The sequence below is a fragment of the Narcine bancroftii genome, chromosome 2, assembly GCF_036971445.1.
Source record: "Narcine bancroftii isolate sNarBan1 chromosome 2, sNarBan1.hap1, whole genome shotgun sequence".
NCBI classification, from domain to species: domain Eukaryota; kingdom Metazoa; phylum Chordata; class Chondrichthyes; order Torpediniformes; family Narcinidae; genus Narcine; species Narcine bancroftii.
The window spans coordinates 71,002,591-71,028,456 of NC_091470.1; the positions used below are offsets into that span (position 1 = coordinate 71,002,591).

The window sequence follows — 25,866 nt, forward strand, 5'->3', positions numbered from 1 at the left end:
AAAATAGTAGGCGTACAAGAAGGCGTAGAAAGGTCAGACATAAAGGGATTCATAAAAAGATGAATCCCACAAGTCTTGGAAGCAGAAGATCTACAAGACAAAATAGAAATTGAAAGAGCATGTAGAACATCGGCACCAAAGCCTTATTCAAACTAAAAACCACGTTCCATAATAATAAAGTTACTAAGACACACAACGAGAGAAAAAATATTAGAGCAGGCAAAGGATAAAGTAAAAGAAAATAAACAACCACTGGAATATAAAGGACAAAAAGTATTTTTCTATCCAGATATCAGCTTTAAAGAAACGGAAAGAATTTAACTTGACAAAGCAGACATTGTGGAAGAAAGGCTATGATTTTACACTATGACATCCAGCAGTATTAAAAGTATTAATTCCTGGGGAAAGCAATAGACTGTTCTCAGACCTGAAAGATGCCCAACACTTTGCAGAACAATTGCCAAACAGACAACGAAATGAGAAGTACTAAAAAAAGACTATCAAAACAATGTATAGAAATAAATTGTAAAGATAATAATATAAATATAAAGTTTAAGTTTGAAAAAGATAAGGAGGAAAAAAGATAAGAAAAAAAGTGGGGAAAAAAAGCTCTGTTTCATTTTTAGAAAATATATAGTGTTTCGTGGGGAGAGGCTAGGGAGGGAAAAATAATTGCTGCTGCAAAATCTGTTGACGCTTATGGTTATTACCGCAACCCAAATGGATAAGGGAGTTGTGGTTGTCTGGCAAGGAGTCAAAGACAACCCAATACAGGGGGAACTATCATTATTTTGGGTAGGAATATTTTATGTGTTAACTTTAGTAGGGGTTTCTAGGATAATTTGTTTATTAATCGTGTCATTGTGTATTGAGATGTGCAAAAATATTTTTTTTAATTGGAAAAAAGAGATGGAAGAGTTGAGGAGACAAGAGAGAATTGAAAAAAGAGGTATAAGATGGGTACTTTAAATTTCATGACCCATAAATATTAATGAAATACACAACCAAATTAAAAGGAAGAGCTGAGATAACTAGACATAACTAGAAAGAGAAAATTGGCATTGCTTTTGTGCAAGAAACACACTTAACTGAGATAGAACATAGTAAATTGAAAAGGGACTGGGTAGGCCATGTTGTGGCATCAACCATACAATTCAAAATCCAGGGTAGTGGCTATATTAGTCAACAAAAATCTACCAATCAATATAATTGAAATAATAACAGATCCAGCAGCCAGATATGTAATGACAAAGTGCCAGATATATTCTGAATTTTGGAATTTACTAAACATCTATGCACCTAACAAAGAAGATCAGGAATTTATGCGAAACATCTTCCTAAAGATAGCAGATACACAGTGACATATCTTACTAGGAGGGGATTTCAACTTCAGCCTGGACCCAATGATAGACAAAACTGGGAAGACAATTAACAATAAGAATAAAGTAACTAAATTTACACTAAAAGCAATGCAGAATATGAAACTAATCGATATATGAAGGAGGGAACACCCAAAAGAGAGAGAATATTCACACTACTCGAATAGACATAAAACCTACTTAAGAATAGATAAGTTTTTGTTATTGGCATAGATCCAAGGGAGAGTTAAAAAAACAGAATATAAAGCCAGATTATTATCTGATCACTCTCCCTTGTTATTAACAATCGAGTTAGAGTATGTCCCATCAAAGACATATAGATGGAGACTAGACCTTACACTGTTAAAAAGACAAGAATTCAAAGAATATATTGAACAGCAAATTAAAATATACTTCGAGATAAATATGGAATCAGTAAAAGATAAATTCATTTTATGGGATGCAATGAAGGCCTCTATTAGAGGACAAATAATTAGCTAAACGATTAAAATTAAAAAGGAATATAATTGGGAAGTAGAACAGTTGGAAAAAGATAATAATTATAGAAAAGTAATTAGCGGAAAGAGAAGATACAGAGAAAAAGAGAGAACTGGCAGAGAAAAAAAATTAAAATATGAAACACTACAAACATATAAAGTAGAGAAAAATATAATGAAAGCAAATCAAAAATATTATGAACTGGGAGAGAAAATACACAAAATATTGGCCTGGCAACTTAAAACAGAATAAGATAAAAGAACCATTCTAACGACAAGCAAAGGTGATAAGCAGATCACATATAATCCATTGGAGATTAATGAAAATTTTAAAAGAATCTATAAACAATTATATCAAACTGAAAATATAGGAAAAAATGACAAAATTGACAAATTTTTTATCTAATATTGAACTACCACATCGACAAATAGAAGAACAAAATAAATTGACAGAACCTTTTAAGACTGAAGAAATACAGGATATTTTAATGAAACTACCAAACAATAAAACACCAGGTGAAGATGGATTCCCGATTAAAAAAAAATTTATAAAGTTTTTAGGAATCTATTAATCCCTCCCCTCCTAGAAGTAATGAATCAAGTAGAAGAGACCCAAAACTTACCAGAATCATGTGAAACAGCAATAATCACAGTAATTCCAAAAGAGGGAAAAGACCCTTAATTACCAACATCATATAGACCAATATCATTATTGAATAAAGATTATAAATTAATAGCAAAATTACTAGCAAACAGGCTGAATGACTGTGTACTGAAACTAGTAAAGCAAGACCAAACTGGATTTGTTTTACAAAAAAGGCAGCTGATAATGTTTGTAAACTTAACAATTTAATTCATGCAGCACAAATAAATAAAACGCTAAAGGTAGCTGTTACGTTAGGCGCAGAGAAAGCCTTCGACAGGGTAAAGTGGAATTATTTGTTTAAAGTGTTACAGAAATTTAAACTACTGGAAAAATGTATTAACTGGATTAGAGCATTATATAATGGACTGTTAGCAAAGGTAGTATAATTGGATATGTATCAGATCACTTTAAATTAAGCTGGTCAACAAGACAGGGATGCCCATTATCCCCTTCACTGTTCACTTTGGTTATTGAACCATTGGCAGAGTTAATAAGGAAGGAAACTATAATAGAAGGAATAAAAATAAAAGAGAATATAAAATCAGCCTATTTGCAGTAAAAATGAAGTGATGCCAATGAACAAAGTTGATTATTCAGAATTTTAAAAAGAAGCCCCTTTTAAATGGCAATCACAGGCAATGCATTACCTTGGTATCAGAATAGGTAGTAACCTAAAACATTTATATAAATTAAATTATGAACCATTAATTAAAAAAAATACAGGAAGATTTAGAGAATTAGAAAGAACTACCATTAACCATAATAGGAAGAGTAAACTGTATTAAAATGAATGTGTTCCCACGAGTAAAATATCTATTCCAAATGTTACCAATACCCCAGACAGAAATCTTTTTTTTGCAAAACTGAAGAAAATGGTAAGGAAATTTTTTATGAAAAGGTAAGAAATCAAGAATAGCGCTAGAAAAATGAGCATGGAGTTACAAACAAGGAGGGTAACATCTACCAAACTTCAAAAATTACTACAGAGCAGCACAGTTAAGGTACGTATCAGATTTTTATCAGACAGAAGAAAAACCGGACTGGACTAAGATAGAATTAGACAAATTGGGAGAAAATATCCCAGAACACATACTTTACAAATGGGATGAAAAATTGGTGCAATACAACAATTCACCAGTAGTACATCACATACTTAAATTACGGAAAAGAATACACCTGGAAGAAAAAAGATAAATGATCAAATACCAAAAATGTTATTAACACAAAACCCATTAATCCCCTTTACAATAGATAATTTATTTTTCAAGGAATGGGATAGAAAGGAATCAAGAAAATAGAAGATTGCTTTTTGGGAAATAATTTATTAATATTTGAGCAATTAAAAGATAAATATGGAATAATATAAGGTACAATGCTTACATATTACCAATTGAAAACTTATTTAAAAGATAAACTGGGAAATAGCTTGAAATTACCAGAAAGTAGCAACTATGAATATTAGAAAGGTCAGACTCAGGGTCAGAGGAGACAGTGAGTCAGTGCCTGGTGTCGGGTGAGAGGAGGAGGAGCCAAGAGACAGCGTCAGAGGGTGAGTAGAATAAATAGATGGACTTACTAATTTGGTTAGTCCAATCTATATGTAAATTCGAGCTGGGAGTCGAAGGAGGAGAAGCTCGGAGAGAGTGACGTGGAGGTAAGCAATTAAATACAAGGGCTTACTGGGGCTTGGGCCTACTCAAATCAGGCTGGGAGTCTGAGGAGGCAGCAGCTGGAGTTTGAGCTGTGAGTCAGAGGAGTAGGAGCTTGGAGAGAGTGACTGGGTTAATTGGTCAAGGTTAATTGGTCAAGGTTAATTGGTCAAGGGGCCAGTAAAAGGTGTAAAAGGGGAGGGAGCGGCCAGCGAGGAGTGGCGCACTGAGTGAGTGGGGCACTGAAGGAGTGGGACTTCCAGCCTTTGGCTCAACAGGCTTAGGCAAAAGCAGGCGAGGAGAAGGGTAAGTGGCATTATTTTAGCTCTGTCATGCCTATGGGGTTAGTGCTTTGTTCTGGATGTCAGATGTGGGAACCATGGGTGAGTCCCACCCTCCCAAATAGCCACATCTGCATCAGGTGCACCGAGATGCAGTTATTTAAGGACCGAGTTGGGGAACTGGAGCTGAAACTTGAGGACCTACAGCTGGTAAAGCAAAGTGAGGAGTTGATAGATTCAACTTTCAGGGACATAGTTACCCCAAGACTAGATGTGTCAGGTAAGTGGGAAACTGTCAGGGGTGGGAAGAAAAATACCAGGAAAATGGAGAGCACACCTGAGAATATCCCTCTCAGTAACAGGTATATTTTGTTGGATGCTATTGAGGGAGATGACCTGACAGAAGCTGGCAGCAGTGACCAGGTCGCTGGCACTGAGCCTGGCATGGTGGACCAAAAGGTAAAGAGGAATGCAGTGGTCATTGGGGACTCCATTGTCAGAAATACAGACAGGAGTTTCTGTGAGCCAGATAGGTATGCCCGCATGGTGTGCTGCCTCCCTGGTGCAAGGGTGCGGGATATCTCAAATCGGGGCCAGGGTATTCTAAAAGGGGAAGGTGAACAGCCTGATGTCTTGGTACATGTGGGTACCAATGACATAGATAAAAAGGAGGAAGTACTGAAAAAGGATTACAGAGAGCTAGGACAGAAACTAAGAAATAGGACAGCCAGGGTGGTGATCTCTGGTTTGCTACCTGTGCCAAGTGCAACTGAGGACAAAAATGGAAGGTTAAGAAAAATGAATGTGTGGCTGAGGGGCTGGTGTAAAGGACAGGGTTTTGGCTTCTTGGATCATTGGGATCTCTTTTGGGGAAGGCATGACCTCTACAAGAAGGATGGGTTACACCTAAACCCAAAAGGGGTCAATATATTGGCAGCTATATTTGGTACAGCCGTCGGGTTCGGTTTAAACTAATTTGGCAGGGGAGTGGGAACCTGTATGATAGGGCAAAGGACAGAAAAGATAAAACAGGAAAAGTTAGGTTAGGCAGCGAAAGTAAAAAATCAGAAAGAGCAAGGAGGGTGTAAAAAGCAAATCTGAAGGCTTTATATCTTAATGCAAGAAGCATTCGGAACAAGGTAGATGAATTAGCTGTGGAAATTGAGATAAACAAATATGATTTTATTGGGATTACAGAAACATGGCTGCAGGGTGGGCAAGCCTGGGAACTTAACATCCTGGGGTATACGATATTTAGGAGGGATCGGCAAGAAAGAAAAGGGGGTGGGGTAGTATTGATGGTGAGAGAAGGGACCGACACGATTGACAGGAAGGATATTAACTCAGAAGATGCGGAATCTATATGGGTAGAACTGAGGAATAGCAAGGGGCGGAAAACGTTAGTTGGGGTGGTATATAGGCCTCCAAATAGTAGTGTAGAGGTGAGGGAAGGCATTAAAAGAGAAATTAGAAAAGCGTGCAATAAGGGAACAGCTGTCATCATGGGAGACTTTAATTTGCATATAGATTGGACTAGTCAAATTGGTAAAAATCCAGAGGAGGAGGAATTCCTTGAATGTTTACGGGATGGTTATCTAGACCAATATGTCGAGGAACCAACTCAGGAGCAGGCTATTTTAGATTGGGTATTATGCAATGATAAGGGGCTAATCAGCAATCTTGTTGTGCGAGGCCCTTTGGGTAGGTGCGATCACAATATGATCAAATTCTCACTCGACATGGAGAGTGATGAAATTTCTTCTTTGGCTTGGCTTCGCGGACGAAGATTTATGGAGGGGGTAAATGTCCACGTCAGCTGCAGGCTCGTTTGTGGCTGACAAGTCCGATGCGGGACAGGCAGACACGGTTGCAGCGGTTGCAGGGGAAAATTGGTTGGTTGGGGTTGGGTGTTGGGTTTTTCCTCCTTTGCCTTTTGTCAGTGAGGTGGGCTCTGCGGTCTTCTTCAAAGGAGGTTGCTGCCCGCCAAACTGTGAGGCACCAAGATGCACGGTTGGAGGCGATATCAGCCCACTGGCGGTGGTCAATGTGGCAGGCACCAAGAGATTTCTTTAGGCAGTCCTTGTACCTTTTCTTTGGTGCACCTCTGTCATGGTGGCCAGTGGAGAGCTCGCCATATAACACGATCTTGGGAAGGCGATGGTCCTCCATTCTGGAGACGTGACCCACCCAGCGCAGCTGGATCTCAGCAGCGTGGACTCAATGCTGTCGACCTCTGCCATCTCGAGTACTTCGACGTTAGGGATGAAAGCGCTCCAATGAATGTTGAGGATGGAGCGGAGACAACGCTGGTGGAAGCGTTCTAGGAGCCGTAGGTGATGCCGGTAGAGGACCCATGATTCGGAGCCGAACAGGAGTGTGGGTATGACAACGGCTCTGTATACGCTTATCTTTGTGAGGTTTTTCAGTTGGTTGTTTTTCCAGACTCTCTTGTGTAGTCTTCCAAAGGCGCTATTTGCCTTGGCGAGTCTGTTGTCTATCTCGTTGTCGATCCTTGCATCTGATGAAATGGTGCAGCCGAGATAGGTAAACTGGTTGACCGTTTTGAGTTTTGTGTGCCCAATGGAGATGTGGGGGGGCTGGTAGTCATGATGAAATTAAAACCGAGACTAATGTCCTGAATTTAAATAAAGGGAATTATGATGGTATGAGACGGGAGTTGAGTAAGATTGATTGGGTGGTGTTTATGGGGGAGTTGACTGTGGATAGACAATGGAAAGCATTCACAGATCTAATGGAGAAATTGCAAAAATCGTTTATACTGGTTTGGCATAAAAATAAACCAAAAAAGGTGACTCAACCGTGGATAACAAGGGAAATTAGAGACAGCATTGGGTCCAAAGAGAGAGCATATCAATTGGCCAAAAAAAGTACCGCAACCGAAGACTGGGAGCAGTTCAAGATGCAGCAAAGGAGGACAAAGGGATTAATCAAGAGAGCAAAAATAAATTACGAAAGTAAGCTTGCGGCAAATATAAAAACCGACTGCAAAAGGATTTATAAATATGTCAAGAGGAAAAGATTGGTGAAATCCAGAGTAGGTCCTTTGCAGTCGGAATCAGGGAAATATATAATGGGGAATAAGGAAATGGCAGACCAATTAAATTCTTACTTTAGTTCTGTTTTTACAAGAGAGGATACAAATAACCTCCCAAGGATGTTGGGAAACATAGAGACTAATGCAAGGGAGGAACTGAAAGAAATCAGTATCTCTAATGACATGGTCTTGGAGAAATTGATGGGATTGAAGGCAGATAAACCCCAAGGGCCTGATAATCTACATCCTAGGGTAATCAAGGAAGTGGCCATTCAGATAGCAGATGCTTTAAGAATTATTTTCCAGAACTCGATAGACTCAGGATCAGTATCCATGAATTGGAGGGTAGCTAATGTTACCCCACTATTTAAAAAGGGGGGTAGAGAAAAAGCAGGGAATTATCGGCCTGTGAGCCTTACATCAGTAGTGGGCAAAATGATGGAATCCATTATTAAAGATGTAATAGCGGAGCATATGACTAGCAGAGAAGGGATCGGACGGAGTCAACATGGATTTACAAAAGGTAAATCGGTGTGCTTGACAAATCTATTGGAATTCTTTGAGATGGTGACAGGTAAAATAGATGGGGGAGAGCCAGTGGATGTGGTGTACCTGGACTTCGAAAAGGCCTTCGATAAGGTCCCACATAAATGGCTTCCAAAATCAAGGCTCATGGGATTGGGGGCAAAGCATTGATGTGGATTGAGAACTGGCTGGCAGGTAGAAGACAGAGAGTTGGGATAAATGGCTCATTTTCTGAGTGGCAGGCGGTGACCAGTGGGGTGCCACAGGGATCTGTACTGGGACCCCAGCTGTTCACAATTTACATTAATGATCTGGATGAGGGGATAGGATGTAATATCTCCAAATTTGCAGATGACACTAAGCTAGGAGGGGTTGTGTGCACGGAAGAGGGGGTCAGGAAGCTCCAGTGTGATTTGGATAAATTGAGGGACTGGGCAGATACATGGCAAATGCACTACAATGTGGATCAATGTGAGGTTATCCACTTTGGTAATACAAACCGGAGGGCAGATTACTATTTGAATGGCAATAGATTAAGAGATGGGGAAGTGCAGAGCAACCTAGGGGTACTTGTACATCAGTCTCTGAAGGCGAGCATGCAGGTACAGCAGGTGGTTAAAAAGGCAAATGGTATGTTGGCCTTCATATCAAGAGAGTTTGAGTATAGGAACAAGGATACCTTACTGCAGCTGTACAGGGCCTTGGTGAGACCACACCTGGAGTATTGTCTGCAGTTTTGGTCACCTTATCTAAGGAAGGATGTTCTTGCAATGGAGGGAGTGCAGAGGCGATTCACCAGGGTGATACCTCGAATGGCAGGAATGACTTATGAGGAAAGATTGTGCAAATTGGGATTGTACTCGCTGGAGTTTAGAAGATTGAGAGGGGATCTCATAGAGACCTATAAAATTCTGGCAGGACTGGACAGAATGGATGCAGATGGGATGTTTTCAATGATGGGAAAATCCAGAACCCAGGGCCATGGTTTGAGGATAATAGGCAAACCATTTAGGACCGAGATGAGGAGGAATTTCTTTACCCCGAGGGTGGTGAATCTGTGGAATTCATTGCCACAGAGGGCAGTAGAGGCAGGTTCATTAAATATATTTAAGAGGGAATTAGATATATTTCTTCAGTATAAGGGTATTAAAAGTTACGGAGAGAAGGCGGGAACAGGGTACTGAACTTTAAGATCAGCCATGATCTCATTGAATGGCGGAGCAGGCTCGAAGGGTCGAATGACCTACTCCTGCTCCTATCTTCTATGTTTCTATGTTTAATCACAGACACAATGATAAATTTAAAAAATTATTACCAACATGCACATCAAATTGCAATATAAGGAAGAAGTATAATGAAGTATAAACTGAAACAAAGTTGGGAAAAAGATTTAAACATAGAGATTAATGAATGAAACATGGGAGAAGTTATATATAGGAACAATGAGGAACATGATAAATACTAGATTACGTATGATACAATATAACTGGCTACATAGATTATATATTACCCCTCAGAAATTAAAAGAGTGGGACCCAACAGCATCAGATAGATGCTTTTGATGTAAACAAGAGACTGGATCAACATTACATGCAATTTGGACATGTTCAATATTAAACAAAATCACAAAAAATAATATACCAAAAGATCCAAAAAATTTTCTGTTAAATAATATAAGAGACAAAAAATTAGGACTAAAATTAGACTGAGCCCAAATAAAATTTATTATGATAGCGGTAGCAGTAGCAAAAAATTGTATTATGACAACCTGGAAATTGGAAACAAGCCTTAAAATACAACAGTGGTATCCAGTAATAAACAAGTGTATTCCAATAGAAAAAATTACATACAATTTGAAAGACAAGTGTACATTATTCGAACATATTTGGGAGCCATACATAAAATATGTCGGAGAATGTCGACCACAAACCTCTATCTCTTAAAACAACATAATTATGAGCACAATATGATTTAAATATGTGAAAGTGGATGATACGACTTTTTTCTTTTTTGTTTTTTTGTTATATCTTTGTTTTATTATTGACTGATTTTTGAAGGAGGGTGGGGAAGGGGAGAGGGATGAAAGGGGAGGAAGAAGAAATGTCACTATGTATGTATTGATGATGATCATTTGTGGATGTTGCTATTGATATGACTCAGTGCAAGAAATTTTAAAAAAAGAATGGGGTATACAGTCAGAATCTTATAATTTTAAAAACAAGATTCTTGTAATTTTATAAACTCTTGTAAATTTCTATAATTCCTCTCAGCCTCCAATACTTGAGGGAAAACAACCTGTGTTTGTACAACCTCTTCTTGTCGCTCATAACTTCTAATCATTGTTATTTTTATACACTCTTTTCAGTCTGAATAGGACATAACCATATCTTTGATCTTTACAGTACTCATTGAGTAGGCCAACACCTTTCTACGTGCTTTTACTCCCACAACTGCTGTCCCCTGACCAGAAAATAATTAGCTTGTTTTTTATTTTTTATTTTGACAGCTCACATACTTTTGTGATGTTTCATAGTTCAATGTCCATTTAGAAAAGGGGAAGATTCAAAACTGCAATTGATAGATTAACACAATGGTTCTCAACCTGTTTCTTTCCACTCACATACCACTTTAAGTAATCCCTAAGCTACTGGTGCTCTTTGATGAGTAAGGCATTGCTTAAGGTGGGATGTGAGTGTGAAGGGAAGGTTGAGAACAACTGCTCTCGACCAAATTGTTACTGAAATATTTTGCTTGAGAAAAATTGTCACTGACCCATTTCCTTTGGAGTTATGAAACCATGCACATAATGAGTCAATGAGGTACGATTAAAACAGTGGTTTTCAACTTTTTCTTTCCACCCACATCCCACCTTAGGCAATCCCTTACTGATCACAGAGCACCTATGGCATAGGGAATGCTTAAAGTGGTGTGCGAGTAGAAAGAAAAAAGGTTGCGAATATAAGGTCTTGTTCTTCTAGTATGTGTTGGCCATCACTCTAGCAATGGAGAAGGCCCAAGACAGATGAGTCTGTGTGGGAATAGGAAGGGGAGTTTAAATGGCACGCAAATGGGAGCTCAAGGTGGTCATTGTGGACAGAGTGTAGATGCTCTGTGAAACTGTTCCCAAATCTAAACTTGGTCTCATCAATGTAGAGCAGACAACATGGGGAACAACAAATGCAGTAGATGAGATTCAAGGAGGGGTGAGGCTAATGACCGCTTGTCCAATAAAATAATTGCTGCACTGCTGTACCTCCTAATGCTGCTGTATATTACCAAACCAAAGCATGTTCCATAGCTATTAAATTTCACTCAACTAAAATCCACTCCATTTAAGTCTTTAAAGTTGTCAACACAAGGCCAAGTACCAACCAGATAGTTTCATTGATATCCATTGTATAATAAACATATCAAGTTTCTTTTTTTCATATATGTATTACTAGGAAATTCTGCTTTAATGTGCACAGATTAGAAGTTTTTGATCTTGGCAATTCAAAAAATACAAAAAATTTAGACGTACAGCATGGTAACAGACCATTTCGGCACACGAGTCCATACCACCCAATTTACACCCAATTAATCTACACCTCCGGCACATTTTGAATGGTGGGAGTAAACCGGAGCACCCAGAAGAGAGACAGGGAGACAGCACGGGATTTGAACCTTGGTCCCGATCACTGGCACTGTAAAGGCGTTGCACTAACTGCTACAATACCCGTGCTGCCCTATTCTCTGTTTATTGTTGCTATTTCAAAACTACAATCCTCCACAGCTCTAGAGTAATTCCAGCAAGATAATACTGACTTTTTCAGGACAATGTTTCAAATTGGGTCAAAGGAAATATTCTGTGTATTGATTTGAACTTGCCAAGTTCAAGATTGGAATCTAATGTGACATTACATTGTAGTCAACTCAGTTTGCCACCATTTTATATAATAATGTTTCAAATGCATTGCAGTTGATATATTTTACCATATTTGTCTGATCTTCATGTAGTGAAGTCTCTCCAAGTATAATTTATAATTCATCCCATTATTGTCAGTGCAGTTAAAGGTTCCCAAAGAGCAAATGTCTTTATAGATATAGCTGAAACATTCATCAAATATGCTGAGTGTATTGTTTTTCTAGTTTCCAAAATGCTTGAAGTGCGTATTTTTGATTATTTCTGAATTGCATGGGTTGTCTAAACCTTATGGAATGTTACAGTGTTGGGTACAGGTTGGAAGAACAATTTCGTACAATGGTGGAATTGTTACAGCACAGAAGTATGAGCTCCTTCTGTGCTGGAATAATTCTCTCCTTTGAATCTGTATGAACTCCTTCTGTGCTGGAATAATTCTCTCCTTTGAATCTGTATGAACTCCTGTGCTGGAATAATTCTCTCCTTTGAATCTGTATGAGCTTTATCTAATTCAGTGAGTCCTTTGCCTAGCTCTTTTTCCACAGATTTCAAATTACTTTTCACTGGGTAATGATCTATTTTTTTAAAAATCCTCAACTATATCTACTCTAAGTTGAATTCCAGATTATAACGATTCACTATGTGAAAATGTTACTACATGTTTTCTTTGGATCTTTTGCCAGTCATTCTAAATCCATGTACATTAATTCTGAACTCTTCCGATGATAGAAAAAGATCTTTGTTATTTGTTTAGTGCAGTCATGCGCGTTTTGAGGAGTGCTATCAAATCCCTTCTCGACCTTGATGGGATTACTTCTCTAATCTTCCTGAGTGTATGTTGGGAATTTCTTGAAGGTCAGATCGAGGGTGAGCTGGTCAAATGGATACAGAATTGGCTTGATGGTGAGAGGCAGAAGGACGTAGAGTTGGGTTGTTACTGAAGATGAGTGACCAGTGATGTGCCACAGGGATCAGTGCTGGGACCACATTTATTTGTCATCAGTATTAACAACTTGAATGGCAGTGTAGTTAGCATGGTTAATAAGTTTGTGGATGATACCAAATTTGTTGGCATAGAGAACAGTGAAGGTTATCTAATATTAGAAGAGGATGTAGGTGAACTGGTAAAGTGGACTGAGAAATGGCAGATGCAATTTAACTCTGACAAGTGTGAGTGAATTTAGGTACGTTAAACCAGGACAGGATTTGCACAGTGAATGGAAATGGGAGACCTAGAGGGAAGAGATACATCGTTTCATAACAGTGGTGACACAGGTAGACAGGGAACTGAAGAAGGGTTTTTGACGTGCTTGCCTTCATTTATCAGGAGTACAGGGGTAGGGAAGTCATGTTGCAACTGTACACACCTTGGTAGTTTTAGAGCAGGGATGTCGTGTTACAAGATATTGGTGAGATTGCACTTGGAGTATTGTGTGCAGTTCTGGTCACCCAACTATAGGAAATATATAATTAATCTGGATAGGGTCAGAAAAGATTCACATGAACACTTCTGGGACTGGCAGACTTGAATTTAAAGGAGACTATGGGTAGGCTGGGACATTTCTCTCTGGAGCATTGGAAGCTGAAGGGGGACTTTATTATAAAATCAAGGTAAATAGTCATAGCCTTTTTTCCCACAGAAGGTTTATATAAAACTAGAAGGCATAGATTTATGATGAGAGGGAAAAGGTTTAAAGGAAATCTAACAGCCAATGTTTTCACATAACTTCTTAAATGGGGTGGGGGGGGGGTCACATTTTCTGCCCTCTGAACTGCAAGAATAAAATAAGAATCTTGTGAATTTTGAAAGATGTTAACGAATGTATTGCCTAAGCATTGCTACATCTTTCAGAATTCTGGGATATAGATCTTTGGGTCATTGGGACTTTGTAATTTTACTAATGCTCATTTTTGCTAGACATGATCTCTGGTTGTTTTGGCAAGTTTATTGTGTATTTTTTTCAGTGAAGACAAACAAAAAGTACTTGGTTAATTTCTCGGTTATTTTCTAATTCTCCATGGTAATTTTATAAGCCCCTTGCTTTATCGTAATACTACCCAAGATTTACTTTTGTAAGTTGATTTTTCTGACATTAATAATTTGTTATAATTACATAATCGAATGGGCCGGAACAGTGGTATATACGATTCTAAGAAGTTTTTGAAAGTTCGTTTTACGCCACTTGGCTTTTATGAAAGACCTGCATTAGTACCTGTTTTCGCTAACTAAAAGAAATCCAGAGGATTTTTCGCTTTTATAGAAAAAGGCAAAAATAGTATTCAGTGTTTGTTTTGCAGTGAGCTAATATAGAGCACACTCTGAGAGCAAGAGTGGCGTCACCAAGCTTCTTCCCCAGGAATTACACCCAACATCAAGCTGCCATAGCTTTCAAATGTGTCTGTGAGCATCTGTGCTTTATCTCAATTTGTTTTGTATGATTTGGTAGGTGTGGGAACGCTCAATACATTTTTCCATATAAATGAATAGTAATTGGTTCTTCGCATTGTGCCATTTTGGCTTACAAAAAGATTCATAGGAACACTCTACTTTCAGATAGTGGGGGGAAACATATATAGTTTGTGGTCAAATTAGTGTACGTTGTGATAGTGACAGAAGTAGGAAATCTCTTGTTGAAGCTAGAAGAGCAGCATTATCTCTGAGGCCAGGCCTGGTCAATATCAAGATGAAGATTAAGACATTCTCCAAACAATTGTATTTTATTAAATTAAGAAAATTATGTATCAGACACAACACTGTGGTTTATTTGTAGGTAAATTGATCATGAGATGGTGTAATTATATGTGGGTATTAAACACACATGATAGTTAATTGTTTTTATGCAGTATTAACCTGCATTCTGAAGCCCCTGGGGGTGGGTGTGTGTGTGTGTGTGTGTGAGTGTGTGTGCGCTTGTTATTATGTAATCAGAGGATGCGTATGTAATGGCCAGCAGAAAGACATAACAAACAGCTGACAATGACCAGTGGGCCAAATGGCCTCCTGTTGTGAGTTAACAAGCAAGTCGCAAATGTTGGGAGTTCTTTGCTGTTTGTGAATAAATATCCTTGTTAACAGTTCCTGTGTCCTGTAATTGTTACTATGAGTCAAACAAAATCTCTAATTCCAGCAAAAATCTAAAAGTCCACTGTAGGATATTTTTCAAATGCAAATCAGGAGGTTTGGAAACAGAAATAAAAATAAAGGACCAAGTGACTTTGAATCTTGTCTCATGGATTCTGAAAGCTGCGGTAGCAAATAAGAGACAACATGAATGTTCCCTGACGTAGTCTAAACTTGGTGCATGCATTTGTGCAGGTTCTGAGAATCAGATCCAAGGGAAATGCGGAGAGCTCCAGGGAGCTGCTTTTAGCTCTGGAGCAGCAGCCTTTTGTCAAACTGCATTAATCGATTTATAAAGTAAGATGAAAGCAAGGATTGCAAGCCCACAAAAATGAGAATTAGCTGATAATATGAGAACTGTATTATCATTTTGGTGAAAATGGCTACTCCAATATTAGCTAACTTCACAGACACCTTGTGAATAACAAAGTGGTTGGATTGTTTGTCTCATTAATAGAGAGGACAGAGTTGTTTTCATGAAAGTAACAATGAACCTGAGCTGGAAGACGTGCTGAAAATGTATGAGCATTGACTGATGTACTGAGTGAATGCAAGAAAGCAATAATGCCTACAAAACTATTGCATATTCTCCATATTGAAGTAGCTGAACAGAAAGATAAGACATCTTGTTTGCAGCAGCCGTCCAGGGAGTCCTATACATTAACCCAAAGTCATTTGAGATGACGGAGAACTATAATTTCAGAAATGTAATAAAAGTTAGGAGAAACCAGGTGGTCCTATTTCTTTGTTCTTATGTAAACTGTAAGGCCTGTCAAAAGATAAAACTTGGAGCGTTTTGGATCACACACTTAGAGACAGATTTGTGTGTTCTAAGGGACAAAATGGATCCAGTCGAAGAACAAAAAGCCCAGAATTTAATTTTATGTGTAGGATTATGACCTCCATAGAAATGGCACCCAGGATTGCCACCAAATTCTAGTCGAGGCCAACCACAAGTGGTAGTTTGCAGCCAAAGAACCACTGCCATCGTTTTTGTGCAGATGCAAGGATAGGATCATGGGACCATAAGGGGCAGGAGTCTCTGATAAAGATAAACTGATTTCTGTGAGGATGGGGGCTTCAGGAGGAAAGTAAGATATACTATCTACCCATCCCTTCAGGCTGATCATGGTTGCAACTGCCTTGGGCATTTGTGTGCTAGGTTACACCATTGCTGAGGATGGGGATATTCTTAAGCCTTCTGATTCCATTAGCCTGTTTATTTGTCTACCACCAATCAGGATTGTGTGGCAGAACGGCATTGATTGTGAATTCACTTAGCTCTGCTGAATGCATGCTCTTTGGGCAGCTTAGCCTTGAACTTGCAGCATCAACACTTGGGTTGTGCTTGCACTACTCCCTGAGAAACCTCTGGTCGAGAGAAAAATATACCAGGCCATGAGGTTACAGATATCAGTGGAATGCATTTTACTGTTGTTGATAATCCATTGAACCTCAGTTTTGAGCTGCAAGAAAGGACCATGCTGTCTGATCCATTTAGTACAGTGGTTTTCAAACTGCCCCCCTAACCTCACATTCCATCTTAAGCAATCCCTATGCCATTAGAGCTCTGTGATTGATAAGGGATTACTTAGGTGGGATGTAAGGTTGAAATCCACTCCTCTAAACCCAATTGTTACTGAAATATTGGCTTGAAAGTTATGAAGCTGTGCACATAACAGTTTATTTAGGTCTGTTTAAAACAGTGGTTTTCAAACTTTTTCTTTCCACTCACATACCACCTTAACCAATCCCTTACTATGCTTGAGTTGGAATGTGAGTTGAGGGGGGCAGTTTGAAAAACACTGATTAATCCACACAACAGGATAAAACTATCCGAAGTGAAGACAGGGCTTTTCAAGAATTCAGCAATGGATTCCATGCTGTCAATGACCATTGTATCCAGTGAGAATCTGGTCAAATCGACATAACCTTATTGGTTCACTCACTGCCTGCCGTAGATCAAATCTGTCAATGGCTTCCTTTGGGATTTATTCAGTTGGGTTATTGGTGAAATTGCTATATGAAACTTGGTCTACATTGGAATCCCCACCCAGAGAACAATCCAGATCATGACTTCTATTAGGAAATATTATTGTTCCCGTAACAGATGAAATTGTGTCTTTGTATAAAAATTTAAATATGTTTATATTTATACAGGCACGCATTCATTTGTTGGTAATACTGATAACACCAGATGGAGAAATTATGTATATTTTATATTTTTTTTACTCTTTGAAATAATTCTCTCTAATCAAGTACAAAACTACTTGGAATTTGTGTTTCATTCAGGTTCATTATTATCTGATGTACGAGAACAACCTGATGAAACAGGATCCTCCGGTCCTCAGTGCAAAAACATGCACGCACACAGACAGATGTAATACACGTACAGATAAACTATACCTATGTAGTACGTATAAACCTAAACAAATAGTAGACTCTTGGAGGGTTAGTATGAGCGGTTCATTTAGTCATTCAACAGACTGGCTGCCCACAGGAAGAAGCTATTTCTCAGCCTGGTGGTTCTGGCTCTGATACTCCTGTATCTCTTTCCCGATGGAAGTAGCTGAAAGGTGCTGAGTGTGGGGTGGTCATGGTCCTCAATGATTTTGCACACCCTCCTCAAACAACGGTCCTTGCCGATCTCATCGATGGGGGGGGGGGAGGGAATGGGAGACCTCAGTGATCCTCTCTGCCACTGTTATGGTCATCCTCCGATCCAATGCTTTACTGCAAGTGTATTGTGATGCAGCCTAACAGGACAAACTTGATAGTTACTGTAGAAAGTTGACAGGATGGTGGCCAGTAGCCTTGCCAGGAAGTGCAGTCACTGTTGCGCCTTCCTGACAAATGAGATATTGTATTCCAAGGATGGGTCACTTGCTAAATAGGATCCAAGGAACTTTGTGCTCGCTGCTCTCTTCACTACCAAGTTATTAATGTCCACATTGAGACTCAGGTTGATATTCTCGCACCATATCAGAAGATTTTCCACTTCTTTATAATGCGGCTCATCGTTGTTGCTGATGAGACCGTTGTCTGTTTTCTGTCATCTACAAACTTGATGACATAGTTGGGGCTGGATCTGATGTTGCAGATGTGGGTCAGTCGAGTGAACAGGAGTGGCTGAGCACACACACAGCCCTGAGGTGCTCCAGTGCTCAGCGTGACGGTGCTCGATGTTCTGTTGCAAAACCAGACTGACTGTGGTCTTTCCATTGGGAAGTCCAGAATCCAGTTATAGAGAGGGGTGTTGAGTCCTACTGAGGACAGCTTCTCCATGTATCTCTGGGGTATGATCATATTAAACGCCGAGCTGAAATCAGTGAACAGCAGCGTGGCGTATGAGGTGTCATTCTCCAGGTGGGCCGGCATGAAGTGGAGGGTCAAAGCTTTGGCATCATCAGTGGAATGGTTTCATCTATAGGTGAATTGAAATGAGCCCAGAGTCTCTGGGATGTGCACTTTTGATGTATTCCATCACCAGATATTCCAAGCATTTTATTATGGTGGAGGTCAATGCTTGGCACTGTAGTCATCAAGGCCTTTTAATGTTGCCTTCTTTGGTAGTGGGATGATGGTGCTGACCCAGAGTTGCTGTTATACCTTTCTAGTTCATGAAACACCCGTTGATCTGGCTAGTTATTCATAAGTCAGCAGAATTTTATGACCAACGTGATTACTTATGCACAACTCCCCCCCCCCCCCAATTTAAGATAAATTCAAAATGTGCAGATATGCATTACAAAGTGTGTACAATAAGAAAACACAAAGTTAACGGTTGTAAATATAGCTTCTCTTCATAGCTCCTAACATCAATGTGATTATGCTGTATGCAATGCTCTGATTCCCTAGTATTATGTTAATAAGCTACTGACAAAGGCTAGCTTTCTGTGACAAGTATTTGCTATCCCTAACTTATGAATAAAGATCTGGCTCTATGAAAACAGATGGTGAAGTGCAAAAGGTTGGTTATTTTATGCATAGTTGTTAAGAGTGGCTCTGACAAGTAAACAATGGCAATTGTAGCATGTGCTTTTTCAGTGCAGAGGATATGGTCCAGAATACTAAACGGTGCCATCTGTTCTTCAGTTCAGCTGTGCATGTGTCCATCTGAATAATGTATATCCAGTGCTTGGACTACTATAAATTTTGACTGTATGAATCCATGCACTTCATCGTTCATGATGTACCTTCCATGTTCCCTAAACTGTTTCCACGACCTGCAAAGGTTCATTCCTGAGTGCAAATGCTGTTTTATAGTGTACAGTAAATTTTATAACCTGATTTTAAATAATTAAAACATCCCAAAATTAGTAGTCCTATATTAGTCAAAGTGTAGGATGCCTGAATGCTTCTCAGCAAATCCCAACAGAAGTAGTGCTATTGAGTGTCATTTGAATATCTGTGTACAAATTTCCAGTTTATTTATTAACGTAACATAACATAACAATTACAGCACGGAAACAGGCCATTAGGCCCTTCTAGTCCGCACCGAACCAAACACCCCTCTCTAGTCCCACCTCCCTGCACAATGCCCATCACCCTCCATCTTCTTCTCATCCATATACCTGTCCAACCTTTTCTTAAATAATACAATTGACTCCGCCGCCACTATTTCTCCCGGAAGATCATTCCACACGGCTACCACTCTCTGAGTAAAGAAGTTCCCCCTCATGTTACCTCTAAACCTCTGCCCCTTAATTCTTAACTCATGACCTCTTGTTTTAATCTTTCCTCCTCTTAACGGAAATAGTCTATCCACATCCACTCTGTCTATCCCTTTCATAATCTTAAATACTTCTATCAAATCCCCTCTCAACCTTCTACGCTCCAAAGGATAAAGACCTAATCTGTCCAATCTCTCCCTGTACTCTAGATGCTTAAACCCAGGTAACATTCTGGTAAACCTTCTCTGCACTCTCTCCACTCTGTTTATATCCTTCCTAGAATTAGGCGACCAGAACTGCACACAGAACTCCAAATTAGGCCGCACCAACGTCTTATACAATCTCCACATCACCTCCCAACTCCTATATTCCATGCAATGATTGATAAAGGCCAGCATACTAAAAGCCTTCTTCACCACCCTATTCACGTGAGTTTCTACCTTCAGGCTCTTCTGTATTCCTCAATGCTCTCCCATTTACCACGTATGTCCTATTCTGATTCTTCTTACCAAAATGAAGCACCTCACACTTATCAGCATTAAATTCCATCTGCCATTTTTTAGCCCACTTTTCTAAGCAGCCCAAATCCCTCTGCAATCCTTGAAAACCTTCTTCATTATCCACTATTCCACCTATCTTAGTATCGTCTGCATATTTACTAATCCAATTCACCACCCCATAATCTAGATCATTAATGTATATAACGAACAACAATGGGCCCAATACAGATCATTGAGGCACACCACTGGTCACCGGCCTCCAACCTGACAGATAATTATCCACTACCACTCTCTGGCCTCTCCCTTTCAGCCAATGTTCAATCCATTTGACTATCTTAAAATTTATACCTAAAGACTGCACCTTCCTAACTAACCTTCCATGTGGTACCTTATCGAAGGCCTTACTGAAGTCCATATAGACAACATCCACTGCGCTACCCTCATCCACATTCCTAGTCACCTCTTCAAAAAATTCAATCAGATTGGTCAAACATGACCTTCCTCCCACAAAGTTTTATTTAGAGCACTATAGAAGCTGATTCCAGCCATTTAAACTTTGTCACCCAAATTAACGTTTTGGAGGGTGGGAGGAAACTGGTGCACCTGGGGAAAACCCATGTAGACATGGGGAAAATGTACAAACTCCTTACAGACAGCACCGAATTGTAATCCTGTAATAGTGTTATGTTTACAAGAGCACAAGATAAAGGAACAGAAGCAGGCCACTAGGCCCATCGTGTCTGTTCCATGACTCTACACTAAGCTGAACTACACTCACACCTAGTTCCAATTTCCAGCCTTTTCCCCATATCCCTTGATAATCTTACTAATTAGAAACTTATCAATTTCCTGTTTAAATTCTCCCAATGATCTGGCCTCCACCACTGTAGGCGGCAGTGAGTTTCACTGATCCACAACTCTCTGACTAAAGAAGTTCTTCCTCATCTCTGTTTTAAATGGATAACTAATTTTAAGACTGTGACCCTTTGTCCGTGATTCACCCACCAAGGGAAACATCCTGTCAACATCCACTGTCAAATCCTTTCAAAATTCTAAATTTCTCATTCTTCTATACTTCAATGAATACAATCCAAGAGCTGCCAAACGTTCCTCATATATTAGCCCTTGAATTCCAGGAATCATCCAAGTAAATCTCCTCTATACCCTCTCCAACAACATCACACCCTTTCTAAATCTAAATCTGTCATTCATGGTATTTATTGAACTGATCATTTTGAGTGAAAGCGAAAAGTCAATTTATGTTCATTGTGTACTTCAGAAATTTATTCAGGCATATGGTAAATAAAAATACAGTATAACGGGCAAGAAAATAAATGAATACACCAAATAAATAAAAACTCCTCAAATGTCTGTCAGTGCAAAATAATGGTTGTGGTTTCTTGTTCTCTTCCAGCATTAAAGGTACAGATTAAAACAGCAAATTGTATCTCTGCCCTGAATTTCCTCCTGTATAAAGTGACATATTGGTCTGAGAACAGAGATGAGGGGATATTTCTTCTGCCAGAAGGTGGTGAATCTGTGGAATTTGTTGCCACAGATGGCTGTGGGGGCTAAGTAATTGGCTGTATTTAAAGCAGAAATAGATTCTTGATTACTAAGTGTTACAAAGGCCATCAGGAGAAGGCAGGAAAATGGAGTTAGGAGGGAAAATACATAAGCTGACATTTGAATGGCAGACTAGACTTGATGAGCTGAATGGCCTAACTCTGCTCCTACCTTTTGTACTTACGGACATGCACTTTAATTTTCTGTTTGCATCTGTCAGGTAGTTCTGTTCAAAGAAATAAATACCGTATATTTCAGTGGCTAAGGCTGCTTTCAGATAAAACAAGATCCCAATTTCAGTCTGAATTTCATGGTTTTATCTCATATTGTTGGTATAAGATGACCCCCAAACCTACCGGTACCATACATGTGTTGACTGAGCTGATGGGTGTGGCAGGTAGGTAGGTAAACACCATCACAAAGCGATTCATGATTCAGTCTGTTGCTAGCTTCTGTCTTAACCAGTTTACATTTTTTTAATCAAATTGTTATGGAGCCAACGAAGAAAGTATGAAACAAGTTTTAAGTTAAAAGTCATTGAATGGAATAATTGGATGGTGAGTGCTCAAAAATCCTTTACCAAAAGCTCAGCGTGCTGCATCACTTGATGGGCTGTATGATTTTGTGATCAAAGCAATGGATAAAGTGAAAATAGAGACTAATAAAATCTTTCAAGAAGTGCAGTATCTCTAATGCAATGGATGGTATGGAGCACAAATTATTGTGGGACACTGATGACGAAGTGACTCATCAGATTCAGACTGAGACCCATAGGATGACAGTGTAATTGAGACTCCGGATGTGCTTGCCTCAGATGATAAAGCTAGTGGTTTTCAAGGATTTTAAATGTGTCTGATTTTTATTTTTATTTTGCGATTCTTTTATTGGTTTAACACCACATTGGCCATGGATTTTAGTGCAAACTAAAAATTGTGTTCACTACAGCAGCTTTTTTAAAAAAATGTACTGGTAGCTTAATAATTTGTTCCAGGGTGGAGTCTGGGTGGGTTATAGAACCAATTAAGTGGTATCTTGAGTAGAATTTTCAGGTCACTGTTTTTGTATCTGGCCTACAGAACAGCCCTTTTTGTTTGGGGGGGGTTGTTTTTGTATCTGGCCTACAGAACAGCCCTTTTTGTTTGGGGGGGTTGTTTTTGTATCTGGCCTACAGAACAGCCCTTTTTGTTTGGGGAGGGGTTGTTTTTGTATCTGGCCTACAGAACAGCCCTTTTTGTTTGGGGGGGGTTGTTTTTGTATCTGGCCTACAGAACAGCCCTTTTTGTTTGGGGAGGGGTTGTTTTTGTATCTGGCCTACAGAACAGCCCTTTTTGTTTGGAGGGGGTTGTTTTTGTATCTGGCCTACAGAACAGCCCTTTTTGTTTGGGGAGGGGTTGTTTTTGTATCTGGCCTACAGAACAGCCCTTTTTGTTTGGGGGGGTTGTTTTTGTATCTGGCCTACAGAACAGCCCTTTTTGTTTGGGGGGGTTGTTTTTGTATCTGGCCTACAGAACAGCCCTTTTTGTTTGGGGGGGGTTGTTTTTGTATCTGGCCTACAGAACAGCCCTTTTTGTTTGGGGGGGGGTTGTTTTTGTATCTGGCCTACAGAACAGCCCTTTTTGTTTGGGGGGGGGTTGTTTTTGTATCTGGCCTACAGAACAGCCCTTTTTGTTTGGGGGGGGGTTGTTTTTGTATCTGGCCTACAGAACAGCCCTTTTTGTTTGGGGGGGGTTGTTTTTGTATCTGGCCTACAGAACAGCCCTTTTTGTTTGGGGGGGGTTGTTTTTGTATCTGGCCTACAGAACAGCCCTTTTTGTTTGGGGGGGGGTTGTTTTTGTATCTGGCCTACAGAACAGCCCTTTTTGTTTTGGGGGGGGTTGTTTTTGTATCTGGCCTACAGAACAGCCCTTTTTGTTTGGGGGGCGGTTGTTTTTGTATCTGGCCTACAGAACAGCCCTTTTTGTTTGGGGGGGGTTGTTTTTGTATCTGGCCTACAGAACAGCCCTTTTTGTTTGAGGGGGGGTTGTTTTTGTATCTGGCCTACAGAACAGCCCTTTTTGTTGGGGGGGGTTGTTTTTGTATCTGGCCTACAGAACAGCCCTTTTTGTTTGGGGGGGGGTTGTTTTTGTATCTGGCCTACAGAACAGCCCTTTTTGTTTGGGGGGGGGGTTGTTTTTGTATCTGGCCTACAGAACAGCCCTTTTTGTTTGGGGGGGGTTGTTTTTGTATCTGGCCTACAGAACAGCCCTTTTTGTTTGGGGGGGGGGTTGTTTTTGGATGCTTCAAGTTTTGGCTTATCTGCTGAAATATACGGTAATGCAGCTTTCTAGTTTTTTTTTCAATGCATCTTTGAGGGATAAGAATTACAGAAGTGAGACATTTTGATGTCAAATCGAGTGTATTTTTTGATTCTTGATATTTTATTCTTTAATTTCCACCTTTATAAATAACCTGAAGTTACAATATTGTTTAAACACGGAACAATACAGGTTTATTGGTTACTTTATTCCGCCAACTAATAAGAGCGATGATAAAGCAAATGACCCACATTTGACCAAGCCATGAGAGCAGCATCTTGAGGAAGGAAAGAGAGGTAGAAAAGTTTTCAGAGGAAATTTCAGAGCTTGGAGCCTTGGAAGGTTACAGTAACAGAGCAATGAAATTTAGGATGCACAAGAAGGCAGAGTATAAATATCTCCGAGTATTAGGCCAGGATGAGATTACAAAGATGGGGAGAATACTATAATAAAATGATAGAAATGTACAGTTGAGAAATGAGAGAAAACATTAAATCAGTTGTATATGCAGTAAACCAGTTTAGATTTGAAACAAAAGGATTAGGTAGCATGATAAATTGAAATAAATGTATAATGGTGATATTAAACTTACATATTCAAACAGCACAGTAAATTGATGGATTGACTGTAATAAATCTGATCAATTAGAAATTGTCAGAATTGTTTCTTCTATGAAAGTTAATGGATTGTCCTAAAATTCCCACTAGTTTTTTCCTGGAAGGTTTTACTTGTCACCTCTTCCTATCATGGCCAGATATTAATTCTGTCACATTTAATGTGGTTAACTTTATTGTCTTCTGACCTGTTATAGGCACTGCAAATCAAGAGAGTTTCCTAGAGGATCATAATTGCAATTTAACAAAATATACTGGCTGATTACTCCTTCATACCAGATTTGGAACCAGGTTCTTTGTTTATTTGCAGTATGGCACATATTGATTGTCTGCTTGGTGGGCATGCATTGCAGCAGTTGGGAACTGCACAAATTCTGCAAGTGTACCTTATTAAAATATTGATGCATGATAGTGGATCAAGTTCCATTATTTAAAGAACAGTTGCATCTCCCTTCTGCGTAGGATCAATACCAAATTTTACTTTATCTTGCTAAACCCTCATCTCCAAAATAAAACATTGGAGATTTTTTATTTAATGTACCTGAATCTTTTTATACACATTATAACCAGTTTTACCACTTTGTATTGTGGGTTAGAATTGAAATGAAGACTGACAACATACAAGAGCTTTTGTATTTTCACAAAAACGGTAATCTTATGCTTTGTTTGCATAGCTTGAAAATCAAAGCTTTCTTACCGATTTTTATTTGTGGCATGACTATACAGAGGGAAAATGTACCCTTTAGCCATGCACTGCATAATAGAGATAAGCATTTTTCACAAAAAGAATTTTCTCATTGGATTAGGGTCCACAGCAACTTTCTTTTCCTAAAGGAAATTAATATGGCCATGATAATGGTTCCATTTAAAAACTGTATGCATTAGAATAGGACAGTTCCATGGCCTCAGATGATTGTATGATTTTTAAATAGCATTCTAGGATAATGCTCATTCTCAGAGTAATTGAAATATTCCACCAGGCGCTGTAATTTTTAATCCACAATGTTTTATCCTGTATCTATGCAATCATATCTCTATTTTCAATTAGATTAGTACCCATTCACTGATGCCTTTAGCTCAATTTTCATAGGTCACAGAATTGTATAAATTGCATGCAAAGAACTCAGAGTTAATTACAGTAAAATTGTTGGATCAAATCTGCATCACCCAGATAATAATCTAAGAA

At 39.2% G+C, this 25,866-nt stretch overlaps 1 protein-coding gene across 11 annotated transcripts in view; it reads left to right on the plus strand.

Moving 5' to 3' along the window:
* nin (ninein (GSK3B interacting protein)) overlaps positions 1–25,866 on the plus strand; it is a 165,940-nt gene that overhangs the window by 63,174 nt on the left and 76,900 nt on the right. The window contains exon 1 of one of the 11 annotated variants that reach the window (XM_069917057.1): positions 22,228–22,329. The exons of the other annotated variants lie outside the window; for them this stretch is intronic. Coding sequence (XP_069773158.1) covers positions 22,327–22,329 — 3 coding nt within the window. The 5' untranslated portion in view covers positions 22,228–22,326. Of the gene's footprint in view, positions 1–22,227; positions 22,330–25,866 lie in introns of those variants that run through there. 11 annotated transcript variants of the gene reach the window in all.